This window comes from Pelmatolapia mariae, linkage group LG17, assembly GCF_036321145.2.
Source record: "Pelmatolapia mariae isolate MD_Pm_ZW linkage group LG17, Pm_UMD_F_2, whole genome shotgun sequence".
NCBI classification, from domain to species: Eukaryota; Metazoa; Chordata; class Actinopteri; order Cichliformes; family Cichlidae; genus Pelmatolapia; species Pelmatolapia mariae.
Genome location: NC_086242.1, coordinates 1,691,268 through 1,711,594, shown reverse-complemented (window position 1 = coordinate 1,711,594; position 20,327 = coordinate 1,691,268). Strand labels below are relative to the sequence as shown.

The following is a 20,327-nucleotide window of genomic DNA, read 5'->3' as shown; positions in this document are numbered from 1 at the left end:
GTTTCACCTTTCTACAGGTTGGTGTGAAATGTCCTAATTAGTGCACAAATCAGAGACCAAATGAATGAGGGACAATCTCATCACTTAGTCCAAGTTTGTGCCAAATTTTGAGAAATTCTCATGTTTTCTGAGAGAAACCCCACCTCCTCCACCTCCTCCACCCCTGCATGTAAACGTGCCTTATACAGTAGTTCCCGGTGGTGTCTTCAAACATGTTACACATGAAGTTATTCGTCACGTCTGAAAGAAAATGCACCACTCAAAATTATGTATACGTTTATTTCCAACCGACGCGCGGGCGTCTTTTGCATGTTTCAGTTTTGCTGCAGTCACACAAAGATGATTCTTTTAAACGTAAAGCTACACAATCAAATCACTAGAGTTTACACCAAAGCGATGAAGTCGTCTGACAGCGCGAGGGATCGTGGCCTCGCTCGCCTTTTTTTAAATGACATAACTGGAAATTTAAAAAGAACAGAAATGATCACCTACTCGTCGTCTTATTTCAGTCAGTTTGGCAAAACAAACATCACAATTCATCGCAACGAGCTGCAGGTCGTCGCGCTAACACACCAATAACAAAGTACCTCTCACGTCAGAGTGCCGTTCACAATCACCTCAAAGAGGCCGCTGACACAAAATAATAACTCAAACCACATCTACCCTCACAAAAGCACAGGACACAGAATAATCAGCAAAGCGGGCATCACCTGATTCAGTGTAGCTTCCACTAAATGATCTCAAACGATTAAATGAAATTTAACATTTTAATCTCTATTTTTGGCTAAGACCTGCCCGCTGGGTCTTGCTGTTTGCTTACAGTGATAGCAGTGCCTTGATCCCTTTGTAAATATCTTTAACACACATAGTTCTCTATACAATCTCCATCTGTCACCGATGTATAAAACATGAGGTAATAATGTCCGACTGGGATGTGACCGTCCCGAGGAGCCCGGCTGTGTTTAAGTACATTCGCTTGATTTCTAACGGCAGCTTGTGCAGCGCTGTGTAACGTACTAAAAAGAAACAGTTCAACATTTTCTGCTGAAAAATGGTTGAGGAGGTCGGCGCCGCTCTCGTGCTCATTTGAGGCTTCAGCTGCCGGCTTTAAGCTCAGAATATAGACAAGAAAAGAAGATCGTTTTAACCTTTCAGCGCCTCGTAAAGGGGCTAAAAAAGCTTTTTGTGCTGTCTGCTGGATTTGGTACCTTTGCACAGAGCGAGCTGAAGCTGGCACAGCTTCATATTTCTCATACAGTCCTGAGAGTGATTTACTTTGATCTATGTTGAACACGGCATACAAAACAGGTCTCGTATATACATCTGAGATGCAGCCTCCTCTGTGTTGAAGCGCTGCATGAGGCGACACGTCGCAGTCTTCACAAATACTTCGTCTGGCAGCAAAGTCTCTTACTTCAGCACAAAACGTCACACAGCTTGCGTGCGACCTGCACGCCGTGTCCCGGCCACGGCAGCGTACAGTAAGTGGCGCTGCTATGGCTTCGTTCAGAGCGCACTCTGGTTTCAAGTCACACTGGGGGCGATGGGGGAGGAGGTAGTGCCGGCACGTGGCCTCGCGGTAAAGCCGAGTTCATCCGGAATGAGGGCGAGAGAGGTCTGCTGCAAACGTTAGAGACAAACTTTTTTTTCCCTGAAAGCAGCTTTGGTGTCGTATCGGGCAAACTTTGCAGAGCTAATGAGAGGAAAAAGTGACCTCCACAGCTCTGAGTCATCTCAGTGTGATCTCACTCCGGAGCTGGCTTTACTGTCCCGGTGCGTAGGGCCAGCTGATGGAGCTCCCCGATAGCTGCATGTCTCGGATCAGCGTCTCGATCGGCGTCTTGCCCACCAGCCGCATGAAGAAGAGCTGGGAGATGAGGTTAGCCGGCACGGCGCGCAGCGCAGGGAGGCGCAGCAGCAGGCGGCCGAAGCGCTGAGGCTGGTTGGGGTACTGCAACCTCTCGTACTCCGTCAGGGCGACCTGAGCCTTTTCCTGCAGAGACTCCACGTGAGCCGGGTCTGTCAGACCACAAGCGTCTAAAGGCAGAAAAACAGAGGCTGTATCATCACCTGATGACCAGTGCAAAAAGTTTTTGCTTGCTTTTTGTCTGAAAGTGTGTGCACCAACTTTGAAAATAGACATTTCTGCTGCAGATTGTGAAAAATGATAACATTTACTTCTGTGTTACTTGTTTACATTTTCCAAAGCTTTCGAGTGGGCCAGATTGGAATCTTTTGGTGGGCCGATCGTGGCCCCTGGACCTTATGTTTGACACCCCTGTTTTAAAGTCGTCTGTAAACAGAACTCAGAGATCTAAACTTTACTTTGGCCAGTTTGACATTTGTTTGTGTTTATTTATAATTCTTACACTTAACTACTGAGTAACAGGATATCTGTGGTTTGGACTACTTGATGATGTCAGAGGTCAAAGAGGTCAAAGAGGCCAAATCAAAGCGTCTCCCTGAGACAGCGGTGATTTTATTTCTGAGAAACGTGTGTGATGCCTCCGACAGCTTTGTTTTGGTTCTCTGTGACCAAACCGTGGGCTCAGTTTACAGTAAAGAGATCGCGCCGCAGTGAGTTAGTCACATAACCTCGTAAGAAGAAGATCAGACTTACCAGGAGAAAACAGCGCGATGGCTTTGAGGCAGCTGTACTCGGCCGAGTCCACCTGAAGCCTGTTCAGCTTTTCCACCTGGTCCTGGAAAACCCTGACCTGATCCATGAAGGACACGACGCGCTCGGCGGACATGGGAGACGAGTGAAAGCCGGCCGCCGCCAGCAGAGGAGCCATGTGCAACGGGAGAGCAGACTGAGCCGCGTTAAGGATGAACAGCTCGCTCCAGCTCAGTCTCAGCAGCGCCACCTGTGGAGCGAAAGGGTCACTTTGAGCCACGAGTGTCGGTTGTTCAGTTTGGCGACTACAAGTCACCGCGCTTTAGACCTGACCTGCTCTGAAACCGGGAGCTCCGGGAAGTACGGGATGTTTCTGGCCCACTCGATGGTGCTGAAGAGGAGACGGGCTGCCAGCTCGCAGATGCTGTCGATGCCCATGACGGAGGCGCCGCTCGCAGATGCCTGCATCTGTGCCTGGCCGTACGGCGCCCCGTAGCGGCTCGGGGGGTACGGCTCGGCCCGGAGGAGCTGGGAGATGAGCTCGGACACCGGCTGGCCGTTGAAGTAGTCCGCCCCAATGTGACCTGGACCCACACCTACAATCCCGCCCGCCAGGGAGTTGGGACTGATACCTGAGTGCGATGGAGGGATGCGACCCCGCTGGACGGCTGCAGAGAGAGAAAACCACTGAAAACCACTCGCTTCAGTCCAGAGAGCGAGTAAATGAATGACACGCTGCATGTATGCAACCTTTATATTCTTCCCCCATAAAGACGCCTCAGTACAGATCAATAAAAATGTGCTTTGATGACGGTTGGAACAGTTTACAGATGTTTCCGAGGGCAGGCACAGAACACCCTCACCAGCTTCTGAGAAAAACCCGACCCTGATGTTCTAGTAGCTGAAACATGACACAAACCAGTTCACAGAAGAGCTTCGAGGGGTCGAGAGTTTACAGAGTATATTTTTATTGAATCAGGTGTTTTGGCTCTACAGTGTCCACGAGTAGAACATAACTAACATAATTAGCTCGGTCCAAAAATCTGTTTTAGTGAAATCTGAAACTCCTGTGGGTCAGGTGGTGCAGCGGGTTATTCAGGACTCCTCCTGTCTGCATGCCAAAATATTGTTTGCCATGATACTTAACCCGCTGTTGCACCTGATTCATCCACTGGAGTGTGTGCAAATGTTAGGAAGCCCTTAGCTATAGCTCAGGAGAATCAAAGATAAGGCCCAGGGCCCAGAATCGGCCCAGCAAAGGCTCCAAGTTTGGCCCACTGGACAGCTTTGGGAAGGTGAAGCAGGGCAGCAACGTCCTCCACAGTCATGCATACGACACCAGAGTAAGTAAGTAATAAAAATAATTTTTTCTACTTTATCTCCTATAGAATCTGTTTAAAGCAGATCCACAGTGAGAGAAAAAGCACATTTTCTGTGAACGAACAAAAAGTTTCTGTTTTACTGTTTTGCAGTTTGAGCAACGAGCTACCAGAACTCCTTCAAAGAGTCGTGCTGACAGATTTCTTTCATTTCGCACAGCAGCTTCTCTTTATTATGTAGAAAAACTACTGTTGCACTTCTTTCTCCTCTCCTAAAATATCTCAGGGATTAAATGTGTAGTTTAATCTTAAACGGCGTAAAGAAGTTTAAACGCGGCTGTATGTGGCCTACGATGTAAGATGAGTTTGACATCCGCGGTGCAGATGTGACTTCTGAGACTGGATAACACAGACTAGCAGCAGAAAGGGCTTTAAATGCTCAGGTGAGTAGAAAGGTGCAATATAACTACACTGCTTTAAAAAAAGGACAATTACAACAATTATCACCTTTTAGTCCTTAGTTAGTCTCAGTCACATGGACGTTACGCTCTCCCAGCTCAGCGGCAGGATTAAATGTTTGCTGGGTATATGTTTGCTCACCTGAAGGTCACCTCTTACCTATACGTAAAACATTGACTTCTCAGGTGCAGGGAGATTAGCTCTTTACGACTTATCCATTAGGGCTGTGTGTGTTTTTATTGACACTGTCAGACAAAGGCCATCCTTTGCTGTCCTGCTTCTCAGTAAGTGACCTCTGCACTTGTTTGGTTTATTAAGTTGCAAATGAAAACAGAGTTAACCTGTTACAACAGCTCAGTTTCTTTGCAGGCGTTTAAAAACAAACAAAAAAAGACATCATGAGATAAAAAGTTAGTTATGCTGTCGATCTGTAAGCAGTAAATTAGATTCATCCTCACTGCGGTTACACCGAGCACTATTGGTATTTACTTTGGACCCGTCGTGACATCTTAATAAACTCTCCCAAACACAGTATGTGTGACTGCAGCGATCGCCCGTTTTTCAGCACATAACTACAAAATAAAGATTTGCACCGGCACAGGATAAAAGAGCCGGTGTCTGTGCGTCGCCGCCGCTCTGTAACAAGTACATCAGTAGTGAGAGTGCGATGCTTTTGTTGCTTTTATACATTTGAAATCCTCCGCTCTGCGTGCACCAGATTTCCGTTTTAAATTACACCGAATCAAACTTAGTGCTGGTGTCAAAGTCTCGCTTAAGGCAACCTGAACGGCTGCTTCCCTCACTGGGTCAGAGGTGAAACGCACATTTCCAGGTAATGTGGAAACAGCGCAGCCTGCGTCACGGCCACGCTCAGCATGGTTCACTAATAACCGCAGGCCAAATGTAACCCCTGGCACGCTGCACCCGTGCGCACTATGTATGGCACAGCGTCTGGTGTCCACTGACACAGACCGAAATACAAGTGGGGTAAGGTTACAGCCGAGCACAATTACAGCTGAGGTTTTTGTCAAGTCAACTCGACGGCAGCAAGTTAAGGGTGGAAACGCTGAAATGCTCGCACCAATCCAAAACAAAGGTAATGAACTGTTTTCAGCACACGAAGCAGAGTCGGGACTGTCAGTTGGTGGTTTTCCTCGTGTGAAATTTAAGCATTGTTGCTTTCTGCTGTTTCCTGAAGCTCAGCTGCTGCATCTGAGTGAAAACAGGCTTCAGCTGACAGATAACTGGATACCTGGACAACGTCCCAGTAGGTGCTTCAGAGCTGTTTCCTACTTCAGCATGTTAAGCAGCTGCAACCAGCATCCTCTCTCGGTGCGAATCAGAGTTCCCAGTTTAAATGTAGCTTTGCCATCATCCCAAGCCCAACAAAGGCGCCCGTGTACCTCCACCTCAGTTATCTACAACACTACAAGCAGCTTACATATTAATGCAGCGGTAATAATAATGCAGCGCTAGTTTGCAAGTGGCAAAGCAAGTCCTTCACCTGCTAATGCTTTCAAACGGAGCATTTTCCACTCGCTGCTTATCCTGAAACCTGAATTCCTTGTTGCTGAAGGCAACAGAGCAACAAGTTGTAAACACAGCATTCGTGACCTTTTGAGCCGATACGACCGGCTTGTCTGTAAATATTTGTGAAATTTCAGCAGATAAGGAGCCGATGTGAGTGTTTCTGAATAACGGGTAATTATTACGCGGCTCCCCTCGCTGCGGCGCAGGAGTGTTTCGGCTCTTTCCCCTTTGTCGTAATCAGAGCCACTGTGGATGCAAACATACTGATGCCGGTGCACCTTTCAGTGGGATCTTCCACCACGGCAGCAACTCCACCCGTTTATTATTATTAATGACCTTTAGCAGGAGTAGGTTTGAACTCAGCGCTGGGCAAAGTCTAAGAAGCTTTCGATACCTTCTTTGCGCATCCCGACCCGGAAGCACTTCTTCAGACGGCAGTACTGACACTGGTTCCTGTGGTGCTGGTCGATCTGGCACTCTCGGTTTGATCTGCACAAACAAAGTGCAACACAACAAACATTTAAAGATGGAAATGTTGAACTGAACTTAATACAAACAAACTTCCTGTATGGGATTTAAATCTCCCTCCTTTCTCTCCCTCTCTCCCCACGGACACCCTCCCTCCCCCCCAGAGTCATGATAAGTGAGCTGGAGTGGCTGAAAGCTATCAAGGCTTGTGACCTTTGTAAATCATCAGCTCTACACGCCCTTGCGTTGCCTCTTGCAGCAGGTTGAGGTCTGCAAACGTTTCACAGGGAGCTCTTTCAGCCCCAGATGTGACAAACCAACAAAACAAAAGAAAAAAAGGACGTGTTGCACTCAGAGGTAACACTATATTCTGCAGGAGAAATAAGTTTACTGGGCAGCTGAGAGAGGTCTCAGTAACAGAACTGAGTTGCAACATAATGTTCCTGTGGTGAAGAATAATGGGAATGCTGACCTTCTGAAGCAATCCATCCTCACATGACTGAGCTTCAGTGCTTTCATTTCTGTTTTTTTCCTTTTTTTTGGCTGTTATGTGGCCAAGGCTGGATCGCAAACTTCAGGAGTGAGAAATGGACTAATCTGCTGAATGAGTGTATAACAGCTTATAAGAAAGTCATACACTAATGTAATCAGATTACAGAGTGTGCACGGTGTCTTTAGTGATATAAGGGCATATATTGCTGCAGCTGTGCCTGTACACCTGCCTACAGGAGGAGTTACAGATGCTGCAAAGTACCATTTCTAACAAAGACTTGGGTTTGTTTTTAACTTTATTAAAGTGGTTAAAAATATTCTACACGTGCAAAGCAATGCGTGTTTTGTCCCTACCTGCAGGAGTAGCTGAGGTTTCTCCTGATGCTCCTCTTGAAGAAGCTCTTGCAGCCCTCGCAGGTGAACACGCCATAGTGCTTCCCGCTGGACTTGTCCCCGCATACCACGCAGTCCACCACGCAGGCCTTGTCGTCGTCGCCGACGTCCACGTCGCTGCTCCCGGCCCGGGGCGACCCCTCCTCGTCCTCCCCCCTCCTCAGGTAAGCCTTTTCCCCGAGTCCGTTAGCGCCCCCGTTGGGATTACCCCATCCTCCGCTCACCATGGCCATATTCTCTGAGACGTGCAGCCCTGTGAGTGGATCATACACACAGACCTGCTCCGTCCCACCGCCTTCCAACGGGCTCTCAGAGTCTAAAGAGCCGATTCCGCCCCCAACGGCAGCGATCCGAGGAGATTTAAAGTCGCGGGGGGAAATTCCGCCTCTTGACCTTTCTCGTCTTTGCCGTCCGGTCGAGCTGACCTGTGGGTCTTTCCACGTTCTGTCGTCCCTCTCTTCTTTAATCCCCGGCTCTCTCTGTCCTGTTTTCCGCCCTGACCTCTGATCACGCTGGCTTCCCGAGGTCCGACAGAACTTCAGACGCGCACACACAAACACGGTGTGTGGTTCAGAGTTCAGGCAGTCGAAAAGGGTGCAGCCTCGCTCTTTTCACAGGAAACAATAAATTACACTTTGACTCCCTCCCTCTCACTTTCTTTCTCCGTCTTCCCCCTTTGAAAGAAAAAACCCTCACCTATCCCCAAGCATAGTATGTGTCTGTGTGTGGGTGTGGGGGGGCAAACAGAGCCTCTGTTGCCCCTCTCTCTGTTCAGCGCACGACTTTCTCTGGGAAGGACGAGCAGGCGGGAGGAGAGTCGTACACAGCCCTCCTTCATGCAGGGTTAAACTGCCCTGCCCTCTGCTCTGACTTATAAACTCGTCCAACCAGTTCCTGTCGTGCTGAGGTTTTTATCTGTTCATCAGAGCCAGTTCTAGCCTAGACTCACTCTTGACTTGTCGAGGCTGATAGTGATGGAGAGGAGGAAAAGATTTGCCCCGAAAAATAAGCCGAGGAGTTTGGGAAACTCTGGCGAATTGACTGCCTATTAATCTAAAAGTATATTTAAGGCTATCTGCGCTCGAGTCCAGGCTTGATATGAAAATAAGTCAAGAATTAGACGCCTTTCACTCTCAGGAGCAGCAAAGTTCACCTCCTGTTTCTGTCGTCCGGGGTGAAGTTGAGTTTCTCTCGTGATCCCTTTCAACTGTTTTAAAGTCAGCGGGGGATCAGATGTCACAGAAGGAAAAAAAAGCAACAACAAGCCGAAACAAAAGCAGAGTTGAGAAATCTCTTCGGTGGCAGCTGCCTCTCCTCTCTCACAGCTTTACAAAGTGCTGCCTCTCTCTTCCTCCTCTTGTTTTGTCAGTACTTGTCCATCCAGCAGTAACAACCAGAGGCCAGAACTTCTCTCTGCATTCCCTGTCGGCGAGTCACGGTGTACTGTTGCACTCTTTGCTATTCTGCCTGTCCTTTTTTCCCCCTTTCTGCCTTTCCTTCTTTCTGCTGGCCCCAGCAGGAATAAATTAGGCAAACAACAAGCGCAGGAAAAAACACGGTCACAGACCTTTCAGCGAAAGCCCGACGCTGCTGCTGCTGCAGTGGAGAGCAGCCCGGAGATAGCCTCGTCTCTCTCTCTCTGAATCCCCGCTCTGTCTCTCTGCCTCGCTCCCTCCTTTAGGGAGAGTGAGCGTGTGTCTGTGTGCTGAGGGATTTGACACTGCTATTCAAGCCCTGCTGTTGCCATGGCGCTGCTCGCCTTATAAGGGCAGCGGAGTCAAAGAGCACAGAGTGGGCTGCAGCCACACACAAACACACACATGTACACAGAAAGAATGCCTGACTGGCTGCCGGTTTCTGCCCTGACCCCGGGCCTGCCTGGGAGCAAAGGGGTGGTAGGGGCGGTGGTGGCGGCGGTGGGGGGAGTTAACCTCTATGCTGAAAGAGAACGAAGATGAGGGGGGGCTCAACGAGCGCACGGCATTCACACTCGTGCTCTCCACTCCACTCTAATCCCAAAGACTTCCTCCCACTTTGTTGACCCAATAATAACAGGGAGCGCCTGTTGTTGTTGAGCAACTTGTCAAAAGGTTATATGATACGCCGCCGGCTCCTTTTCACACCTGCTGCGCACACTCACAGGCCTGCGCGAGGCACGGCCCACAATCGGTGGCGCGACCTTTCTTTTCCACATCGAGACGGAGGATTTCGTTTATTTGGATGAGCAAGAGGAGAAGATGTTGTGATTTTGTGCAGACATGGTGGTCAGGAAGATGATCGGTGCAGGGACAGGAAGTAATGTGGGAAATAAGGATGTGGGGCCATGCAGTCAACAGTAAACACGTGTTTTAGTTGTCTAACCTTAATCTTACATACATGTTATTTGCCACAGTCCTAAAGGGATTTGCTGGTTGCCCATCTCCAGATGCGAGTTGGTCTCCTGTACACATTCCAGTCTGGTCATGAACATAAATAATCTCTGCCTCCATTCGTTTTTGCTTCGGTCATTTTAATTTAAACTCTTCTTCTCTGAAATAATTGGTCTCTAGTCGCCACACTGCTGCCGCGCTGTATTGCCAAAAGTATTCAGTCGCCCATCCAAATCACTGGATTCAGGTGTTCCAGTCACTTCCATGACCACAGGTGTATGAAATCATTCACCTGGGCATGCAGACCGCTTCTACAAACATTTGTGAAAGAACGGGTCGCTCTCAGGAGCTCAGTGATAGGATGCCACCAATTTCCTCACTACTAAATATTCCACAGTCAGCTGTTAGTGGTATTATAACAAAGTACAAACAACTGGGAATGACAGCAACTCAGCCACAAAGGGTTAGGATGTAAAGTCACAGAGTGGGTAGAGCGAATGCTGAGGCACGCAGTGTGCCGAGGTCGCCAACTTTCTGCAGAGTCAATCGCTACAGGCCTCCGAGCTTCATGTGGCCTTCAGATCAGCTCAAGAACCGTGTACAGAGGGCTTCGTGGGATGGGTTTACGTGGCCGAGCAGCAGCTTCCAAGCCTTGCGTCGCCAATCGCGATGAAAAGCACGCTGCCACTGGACTCTAGAGCAGTGCACACGTGTTCTCTGAAGTAACAAATCACGATTCCCCAACTGACAATCCGATGGACAAGTTTGGCGGTTGCTGGGGGAACGGTAAGCGTCTGACTGCATTGTGCCAACTATAAAGTTTAGTGGTGTGGGGTTGGGCTTGGCTCCAGTGAAAGGAACTCTTAATGCTTCAGCCTACCATGATATTTTGAACAATTTGATGTCCCAGCTTTGTGGGATCAGCTTGGGGATGGTCCCGTCCTGTTCCAACATGACTCTGCACCAGGGCACAAAGCCAGGTCCACAAAGACATGGATGAGCGAGTTTTTTGGTGTGGAAGAGCTTGACTGGCCTGCACAGAGTCCTAATCTTAACCCAACAGAACACCTGGACCTGAACAGAACATCTGGAAGAACGGCCAAAACTTCCCATAAACCCGTGGAAAGCATTCCCACAAGAGCTGAAGCTGTTATAGCTGCAAAGGGTGGGTCAACATCAAATTAAACCCTGTGGATTAAGAATAGGATGTCACTCACAGTCACATGCATGTGGAGGCAGATGAGCAAATACAGCGTACTTTTACCTCATTCTTAACCACAGCGCAGGTTACTGGCACAGCTGGTCAGCACAGTTAAGGCCATCAGTTTAGTTTCACGTCACTGCAGAAAAAAAGCTTATTAAACCGTTTTTTAATGATTCAGGTGACTTTCTGTTGGACCGCACCTCATTGCACGTGCACTGAATGAAACCCTGCATTTAGAAGAAATATTCACAACTACACTTTCCTTTACTTGGTGATGAGGCTCTTCAAACCTGACAGGTTTAAAGAGCAAAATAAATAAGTAAAAATCAATGTCCTAAGCTAAGATAACCCCGACACTTATTTCCTTACACTTGAAAGCAGCAGGATGCACTACAGCTTATCTCTAACTCGTCCTCCAAGAAGTTTTGTTTATATATGACTAGTCAGTTTTCCAAACATTGTTTTCATGGAAATCATAACTGCTTCCTGCATTGCGAATGTTGGCCGTATGTCACAAGACTCTGACACCAGAAACCGGGGTACATCCTGAGTCAAGCGTGCAATCGGAGCAGTGGAAGTTTACAGTTTTGGTAAGATGTTAATCAAGGTTACGTGACACTTTTAGTCATTCTTAAAGTGAACTTTCCAGTATTAAAACAAGTGCGCAATCTTCTAATGTTCACTTTTTCCTTGACATTGCCCAAACCCAACCACAAAAATGTTTTCGTAGATAACATGAGCACGGTCATTTTAGATAATGCTGGATGATTAGTGCTTCAATTTGGCAGATAAAAGCACGGCAACGTGTACATAAGGCTTCTGTCTTACAGCTCTAAATCTAATTTGCCGCCTGACTCATCCATCCATCGTCTTGGCGGTGGGCAGAACTCCTGTGGAATTCCTGGCCTGCTTTCCCTGCCACACCGGCAGTATTGTCATGTGAAGGTCTCCGTGAAAAGGGGAGGACAGAATAAACAATCGGAGCCTCCAACCACAGTTTCCAATAACAGCCTCCAAATAGAGAGCGAGAGAGAGAAAAAAAGGAGTGAGGTATTCACTGTTGCTTCCAAGCAGGCACGGCTTAAAGAACCTCTATGTACCAAAAAGTGTTTGCTTATCACATGGTTTTACAGGAATTCCCCCTGAATGACAAAACACGCTGTCCCTGTGGTCTCTGAAAGAACACGTTGTCTCTGAAGATTTACCAAAGTCAAAAGAGTTAAAAGCTGATACAAAAAAATTGGCTCCAAAGATTTATTTGTTTTCCAGCTTTGTACATGTGAGCATTTGGTAACTTTAACCTACATCCAGCGCATGGATCGGCCTTTTGTCTGGTTAAGAGGTTAGCAGGGTTTAAGCTGCTGGAAGTTGAATTAGTGCTTTCCTGTAAGCCTGAGCGTGTTTGTGTGTTAGCAGAGGTCAGACCTCCATTATATAGAGCTGATTGAGGAGCATGCTTAAAGCTCAGCTCCTAAATATATTAAATCTGTTTGTCATACACAGTGAACACTTTTCTAAGAAGACTGCACATTTTTGAGAATGATGATTGACTTTCTGGTGTCACCTCTCCAAACTGGACACAGCGTAGCTCAATACTGACCTAAAATAGTGTTTGTGCTTAGATTTAATATCATATAAAATGTGATAAGTGACATGAACAAAGCCAAAGTGAGAAAAAAGCAGATCATTAGATCAGTTAGATCTTGTAAATTAAGCTTTTATCAAATAAAGATTAAAGTCGACTCATTTGGGCTCAGCTCAGTGCTCGTGTGACCAAAAGAGCCCAAATCTTGCACTTTTGCTTATAAACACCTGACCGCTTTGGATGTGCTGAAAACATTATTCTGTCCTGAAAGCATATAAAATATATATATATTCACAAATTAAAGCAGAAAAATATTTGCCACTGACAAAAATCACATGCTTTATATTAAACAGTGGTGCAACATTTATAAAGAGGAGGTCACGTCGTTGACCTTTCTCTCGTCCTGTGCTCAGACTGTGAGTTTAGCATAGCTCCCTGTGCACTGCAGCTGCATCTGTTTGGGTGCTGCAGCAGTTCGACAAGCAGGGCCGAGTCTTTGAAAGTCGGAGGCAGCGCACGCACATACCCTTGTGCATAAGTACCGTACATGTGCCTTACTTAACCAGAGGTTAGTGGATGTGTGCGTGTGTTTGTTCTTTGCTCTTTGACCTGCAGGTCAGGAATGCAGCTGCTCTCAGCGTGAAGTCGGCTGTGGCGCATTCTCAACGCTCTCTGGAGCCCAGAGCGATCCGGGACCCACTTTTAGTACGCTCACCTGAACACCACATTACACGGCACACAAACGTGCACCGACGATGGATCCAAACTGTTCAGATTTGGAACAATCGCACAAATATTTCTGTATTACACCTCCTTGCAGCTGTTTCTTAGATGTACAGTGTACATGTTTTTTATGTATTTACCCCGCTCTCTTTCATAATATCAGTCTTACTCTCTGTTCTCCTAAACCTCATTTTTATTTTCTTAATCCTTGTTGTACATTTATAATCTGACAGAATAAGGCCCTCACCTGTGCCCTGTCAGCTATGTCGTTTATTTATTGCACAGTTAACTTGTGGGATCAACAAAGTATCTATCTATAATAATATTTCTATGCTGTAATAATATTTATGCTTTTCAGTTCAAATCAGTTTTATTTATACAGTGCCAAATCACAACAGCAGTCTCCTCAAGGCGCTTTATATTGTAAGGTAGACCCTACAATAATACATACACAGAAAAACCCAACAATCATATGACCCCCTGTGAGCAAGCACTTTGGCGACAGTGGGAAGGAAAAACTCCCTTTTAACAGGAAGAAACCTCCAGCAGAACCAGGCTCAGGGAGGGGCGGGGCCATCTGCTGCGACCAGTTGGTGTGAGAGAAGGAAGACAGGATAAAGACATGCTGTGGAAGAGAGACAGAGATTGTACTGACATAAAATATGTTTTATTTTTTTAACATCTGTGTGAAATGATTCGTGTACGTATCAAAGTTTGGCTGAAAACCCTAAAAAAACAAAAGTCAAAGGCTCGTGTGCTAACATGGCTAATGTTACCGGTGATAGTAAAAAGTCAAAACGGAGCACAAGTGAGCGAACGTTTACGTGAGCGCTGTCTTTGAATATGTGAAATGCATTAAAAATAATCCACATGACAACCATCAAGCTGCTGACCAGGTCTGTTTAAGTCATCAAGAAATTAAACGAAAGCGCACATTTTGGCCAATAAAAAGGACCCCTGCATACATGTGGTGCATCATATACTGTTCCACAGTCAAACAGATGTACATGCCATTGTTATGTACATTCAGGATTAGCCAGTTGAAGCGCTGCAGGCTGCAGGACCTGCTGAACTCTAATCATGTGTTTAGCAAAGGTTCACATTTCTCCCATAACCTTCTTGGCTGAACACAATAGTCTTCTGTCAGAAAGCCTCAGATGACGTTCAAAGTACACCGAAATATTTCCCTGCCTGAATGTCACTGCCGCCCGAGTTCATTTTTAATACGTTGTGTTTAATAACATGAAAACCTTAAAACTAGGGGACATTTCCACAGCTGCCTGCATGTCGTGCTTATCTTGTACACAGACTGAGGTTGACCCCAGCTTCAGACGGTTCAGGCTTACCTCTGTGAGCGTTGCTCTAATTATTAGTCTGGCAGTGTGTTAACAGCATTAGTTTCAGTGCAGAGGAATTTGAAGGCAGGGGTTAAACTTTAACTCTGGAGTAACTCTGAGCGTGCACGGACACATGACTCTCTGCTCCTTCCTTATTAGCCCCAGTGCCCTTTGGCCCAGAGGCCTGAGAAACAAAAAAACACAGTCTCTCTCTCTCTCTCTCCTTCACAACACTCTGTACAACCTCAGGCCTTTGACCTCGAGCGAATGACGGAGCAATTTAAAATAAACACAGCAGCACAACCTGCCAAAGAAAAACATCTGCTGTGGTGAGTCCAGAGCAACACACGGTGTCTAATCAATATTTGCCCTACTGCCCGCCCGGGACCTGCTGGAAACGGTGGGAAACTTCCCATTTGGTGTGTTTCGTTGTCATTCAAATCAGCCATTTCGTCGTCGGTGCGAACGACGACCTATTGTTTGAAGAAGAGTCGATTGAGCTGTTTGCCACAGCAGCTTTTTCTTTGTCTACTGTAAAAGATAAGATACAATATTGAATGTAGCCGATGATAAAGAAAGACAAATAAGCCTCGGCTTTGGTCTGCTCTATCCGCTTCAACCCCGACACCAAGAATTTCCCCCACAGTGTTATTAAGTACAATTCACATGTTTATGTCATTTTTAGATGCTCTAATTAATTCCTGGGGGACTTAGATTTTATTTTAGCAATAAGAACAACAAATTCTTGCTTTCTTGTGCAGAGCTACATGGGAACATTGTTACCAATCACATGTTTGTGCAAGTTAGAGGGAATGAATTCATGATTGCATCTCCTCGGTCTGAACATAAACAGAAATGGAAAAGGACATGAGGACGAATCAGTGGGAGTCCACTCTGCTAAGCTTGCATTTGCCAAGAAACAGCTCAAGCAGATGCATTCACGTAAATCACAGACACTCATTTGTACAGATTTGTTTATATACGAAGGAAACAGTTGAGCTACACCCTGATAATTCGTCAGCTTTATGGAGAAGTTATGGCTCAACGATGATGGCGCATTGGCAGTCTGTGAGTAGCTTTGGACTGCTCGTCCAGATGGTGGCAGTGTCAATAATACGTGGCACAAACGGTGTGTGGGCTACTCGTGCTTGGCCAGCCGTGGAGAAGAGCACCTTTTTCTGGTGAACTCCATTGTCGCTCCCATCCCTGTCCACTTATCAACCAATCCACGTCGAGCAATATGAAGTTGGGATCTTGGAGGACTTGGGAGCAGTGGTTGAAAATCTCTCTCTGAATTAAGCACTGGTTTTGGTGGTGGAAGTATTTTCAAACTTTGGGCAACCCCGGGCCAACTCTCGCTACATAGTAAAGTCCATAAATATCTGGAAATTTTTGTTGTCTTTTTTTGTATTTTTGCCCCTATACACCACCACAGTTTAAAATTCAACATATAGCTGAAGTTCAGACTTTAATTCAAGGGGTATATTGAAGTTTACATGTCATTCTCAGTATTCAAAGCTATCCAGATACAGCCACTCATAAACAATAAATGTGGGCTGATGCCTCGAAAAGTAGGAAAGCTGGATACCAACAGCACAACAGCAGTTCCTGACTTCACAACAAGACTGCAAACGCAGCGAAACTCAACTTTCTTTTGTGTCGTCCACAGAGGAAAATACCATTTCCTCTTTTCTGCATAGAGCAGTTTTCTGTAGCACAAAACTCAACAAAGAACTGCTTCCCAGCCTTTTAGTAGCATGACATTTGGGTGAATGTTAGGTGGTTAACATTTATGTTTTTTTATTATACAATGAAGCAGAAATAATCAAATCTGTATCACAGCCATTCATGTACATTTCAGCCCAAACCAACTTGCAAACATGAGATAGTAGCTCTTTCTTACAGTTTAACACATTTCCTGGGAGACGCTACAAGACCAGCAGTGATTTATGTTTGTGTAGGCTCTCAGGTCATGGTAGTCTTCAGAGATTGAAAAAAAGGCAAAGAAGAAGGCAAACCTTTAGGTTTGTGAAGATGTTTTGTTTTTCATTCAAGAGCATGATAACTAATGCAACATGAATAGTAACAGCAAAATAATTTCCTAATCTCTACAAGTCCAAAGAACAACTGGCAGAGAGTCCCAGGTAATAAGCCCCCTTTGGAGGCAGTCCAGAGCGTTGTTAACATACTATTGATCATGTTTTAGAGCTGAAGAAGCATCTTGGATGAGAGGTAAGACGTCTTTGCAAACCTAAAGAAGTCCAGTTTTAGCCTCCTTTTCCTCCTCATATACATGTTGTTGTCACTGATGGTTTGAATTGTGGTTCTGCAGCCAATAAAAGTTTGTAATGAACAATTCGTCAGGTCAAAGGACGCTGATGTAAACTTTAAAACCCAGCATCATCTACCTGGTCAAAACTGGTGAGACACCACAGCAAAAACTGGACCGTAGACGGACTGATGTCGATGTCGTTTCCACATAGAACAGAGTTCGGATCAAACCATCAAGGCCGTCCTCTTAAAAAGTCAGAAATACAGACCAGATTATTTCGAAGAAGGAAGTAAATACTAGTGTCTTTTGTTTTTTAAAGTATAGTTGTGACAGACTTCTCCACAGACCTTTCATTTTTACTAAACAACACTTTTTAGCTGTTTACATGGTGAACTTAACACCTCGGATTCTTACGATCATCTCCTTGGACAGGAGCCCAAGATGCTGACATCACAGACTTAGGAATGCTCCGGTCTAACGTTAAGCCAATTAGCGTAGTAGGATAAATGGTGGATTTGAAAGTAAGAGGTTACAGGTCTGGGTCACCCTCCAAGCAATGTTTTGTTTTCTTCGATGTCTTGTTTCATTCGCACAGTAGAAAATAATTCCCGAACAAAAACTAAAAGGTCGTTTAGGCCACCTAAGCTGAACAGACTTCGTGGTAATGTTTGTAACATTGGTTTGTCAGGTTGACAAGCTGTCGACAAACAGCCCATTTAAAATATTGATAAAAGTTCTGAGCCACAGAAACCCATGCCATTAAGCTCCTGGTGCACAGTTTCTGTGCTGATTTTAATGACAGGAGGTTTGGAATTCATAAAATCTCTAAGAGGGAAATTTCTCAAACTGACTTGTTGCAGTGGTTGCAACCTGTTACTGTACAGTACTTTAGAACGACCTATACTCTCCCAAATGTCTGATGTTACACGCCCACGGCAATGAGACTGAAAACACCTGAATTCAAAGATAAAGAAGAACAGCCCAAAAGTTTTGACCATACAGCCTTTGAAGCTGTTTGCTTTTTACCATCAAAAATGTAATTAATCCTAAAGCTCGGCATCGAAAATAATCGGATCACCTTATCAATCGCCAGCTTAAATCTCTTGAAAAACTCCATCCAATCTACTGCTCCCCATGTGTGCAGTCTGATATCAAACAAACATGCCTCCAGGTCAACTAAGGTGCTTAGGATGACAGAAAAGTGAGCTAATCAGCTCACTAGAGACGTCTCAAATGCTTTAACGGGATTAGGTCGAGGCCCCACCCCTCGCCACCTTTCCCCTTTAATCACCTTAATAATGTAGTTTACCCCCCCACATGTTGACAAGCTAATCGACCTCATTAGCTCTTTTGCAAGGTTTTTTCTGCCATTCTGACCTGTTGTGGTTGCGCCTCTTCAAGTTGACTTTATTGTCAAAAACCATCACAGGAAGGTGCTCAGCTCCACTAAAGGTGTGCATTCAGGGTTAATGGAGTAAACCAAAGTCCCAAGGAGTGTGTGAAGTTTTCAATACTAGTTCAGAAGGGAAGCAAATATTATAACTGCTAGGCTAAAGCTTTATGGTAAAGCAGAAGCAGATGACCGGAGGCTCTTCAGAGCTTGTTTTTAGGAGGAGACTAGCTCTGAGAGCCAGCGGAAAAATGCTAAAGACACACTGACATGTATGGACGTTGTCGGCTACAGGAAACTTCAACAAAATGATGTCTGCTGAAAACTGCTGAAACAAAGAGATGAAAGGAGCAAGCAGCGGCTAAAGTCAGGAAGGATGTCGCGGCAGACGAGCATGAAAAGAAGAGGAAACAGTGAAAACATGAAGAAGAACCCCCAGAACGATGTCAGGCCAGTGCAGCAAGCCACTGACACCAAATTAAAGAAGGTTAATACATTTAAGACGACACACTATCCTGGGTGAAGTGTCCTATTAGGAGGGGGCCCCAGGGCAGACCCACACACGCTAAAGAGATTATATCTGTCAGCTGGCCTGGGAACGCCTCAGTGCTCCCCCGGACAAGCTGGAGGAGATGGCCCTGAGAGGAAGGTCTGGGCTTCTCTGCTTAGGGTGTTGCCCCGACGATCTGGACCCGGATAAGTGGAAGAAAATGGATGGATGAATGGACGGACGCTAACTCAGCAAACTGAAGAACTTCACTGATCCCATCAGCAAAAGCCCAGATGGGACAAAGTCCAACATGGAGGAAAGAAAGGCTTCATAGAAAGTAAAATAACCATCAACCCAGCCAGGATACATGGTAAAATAATAAAGGCAGACCTGGATATCACTGAAGCTTCCTGACTGAAAAAATAGCTTATATAGCAAGTTCCCTCAGAAAGAAGACTGAGACAACGGTTCCAACCACAGAAGGGTCCTTCTACCCTCTGATCCACGCAAAGTGTTCAGCAGAGTATTCGTGAACATAACAGAGAATGCTGTTAACCAACGGCTGAGGTCCAGACTCTGATAAGGTGCTGACATCACATCTGACTCAAATATTTGGACAATGACACATTTCCTTCCCTCTGGACTTTAAATCAAGTGCATACTTTCAGCTTTAATTCAGGGGATTTAAACCAAATTCATCTTTATACACAGTCAGCCATTGACTGACGAGCAGTTTGACTGTCAAGTGTGGTCTGTTCTCTGGTTATTACATGGCAAGTTAAGATCTGTGGTTAATTCCAGGTGTTGAACTTCATTTGGTAGCTGTCCACAGGAACTCTCAATGTGAAGTCCAAAGAGATGTAGATACAAGTGAGGGAGTGCATCAATAGGTTGGAAGCAAAACAAAAAAATAAAAATAAAAACCTAAAGTAAACCTATCAGAGAGACTGAAAGCTCAGCAGAACGAGGGAACCGGCCAGCTCAGCAACACAGAAAGACCTGAAAGACCACAGAAGAAAACTAAGTGTGCTCTGACAGAATTACTTCCATGAGAAAGAAAAACTTCTAAATATCTACTCAAGTCAGAAACGCTCTGAGGAAGCGTTCAAGATACGCCGTCATGAACGTAGATACAACAACAAAGTGCAGCCCGATGGTTACACTCAGTAACAAGAACATAAGATTACAGGAAAACATCTAAAAGAGTCGAAGGCAAAGCAAACAAACAAACTACGGACTCATGAAATCAAGATGGACTTGCACCCGACAGGAAGTGGAAAGACTCATGAACAGAAGCGTACCACATCATCTGTTAGACATGGTGGAGGTAATGTTATGGCATTGGCATGTGTGGCTGCCGGCGAAACCAGGTCATGTGACTGCTGATAGAAGTTAAAGGATGAACTGTGACGTGTACACGACTGCACTCTCTGCTCAAACTCAGTCAAACGCTGCAGAATGACCAGACAACGCTTTGCAGTGCAAACGCTTAATGACGCAACCCAAGAATTTGTGACGGCAAAGAAACAGGATATTATTTGATACCCAGTCAGTAACTTGTTCATCCAGCTATTCAGAACAATCGTTATGTTTGAAATTCTGTTGGTTTTTGCTCTGAAACTGAAAATGAGTACTCCTAAACACTTAATACAATACCTGTGTTAAGTCTTGAGTTGCAT

At 45.6% G+C, this 20,327-nt stretch overlaps 1 protein-coding gene across 1 annotated transcript; it reads right to left on the bottom strand.

Annotated features, from left to right (window-relative positions):
* Positions 1–259: 259 nt before the first annotated feature.
* On the bottom strand, positions 260–9,045 carry nr2f6b (nuclear receptor subfamily 2, group F, member 6b). Its single transcript, XM_063501193.1, has 5 exons — positions 7,240–9,045; positions 6,320–6,414; positions 2,951–3,285; positions 2,621–2,867; positions 260–2,037 (listed from the first exon to the last, which is right to left on the bottom strand). The coding sequence occupies exons 1-5, from the start codon at positions 7,509–7,511 to the stop codon at positions 1,763–1,765; spliced, it is 1,224 nt and encodes a 407-aa protein (XP_063357263.1). The 5' UTR covers positions 7,512–9,045; the 3' UTR covers positions 260–1,762.
* Between the last annotated feature and the right edge of the window lie 11,282 nt (positions 9,046–20,327).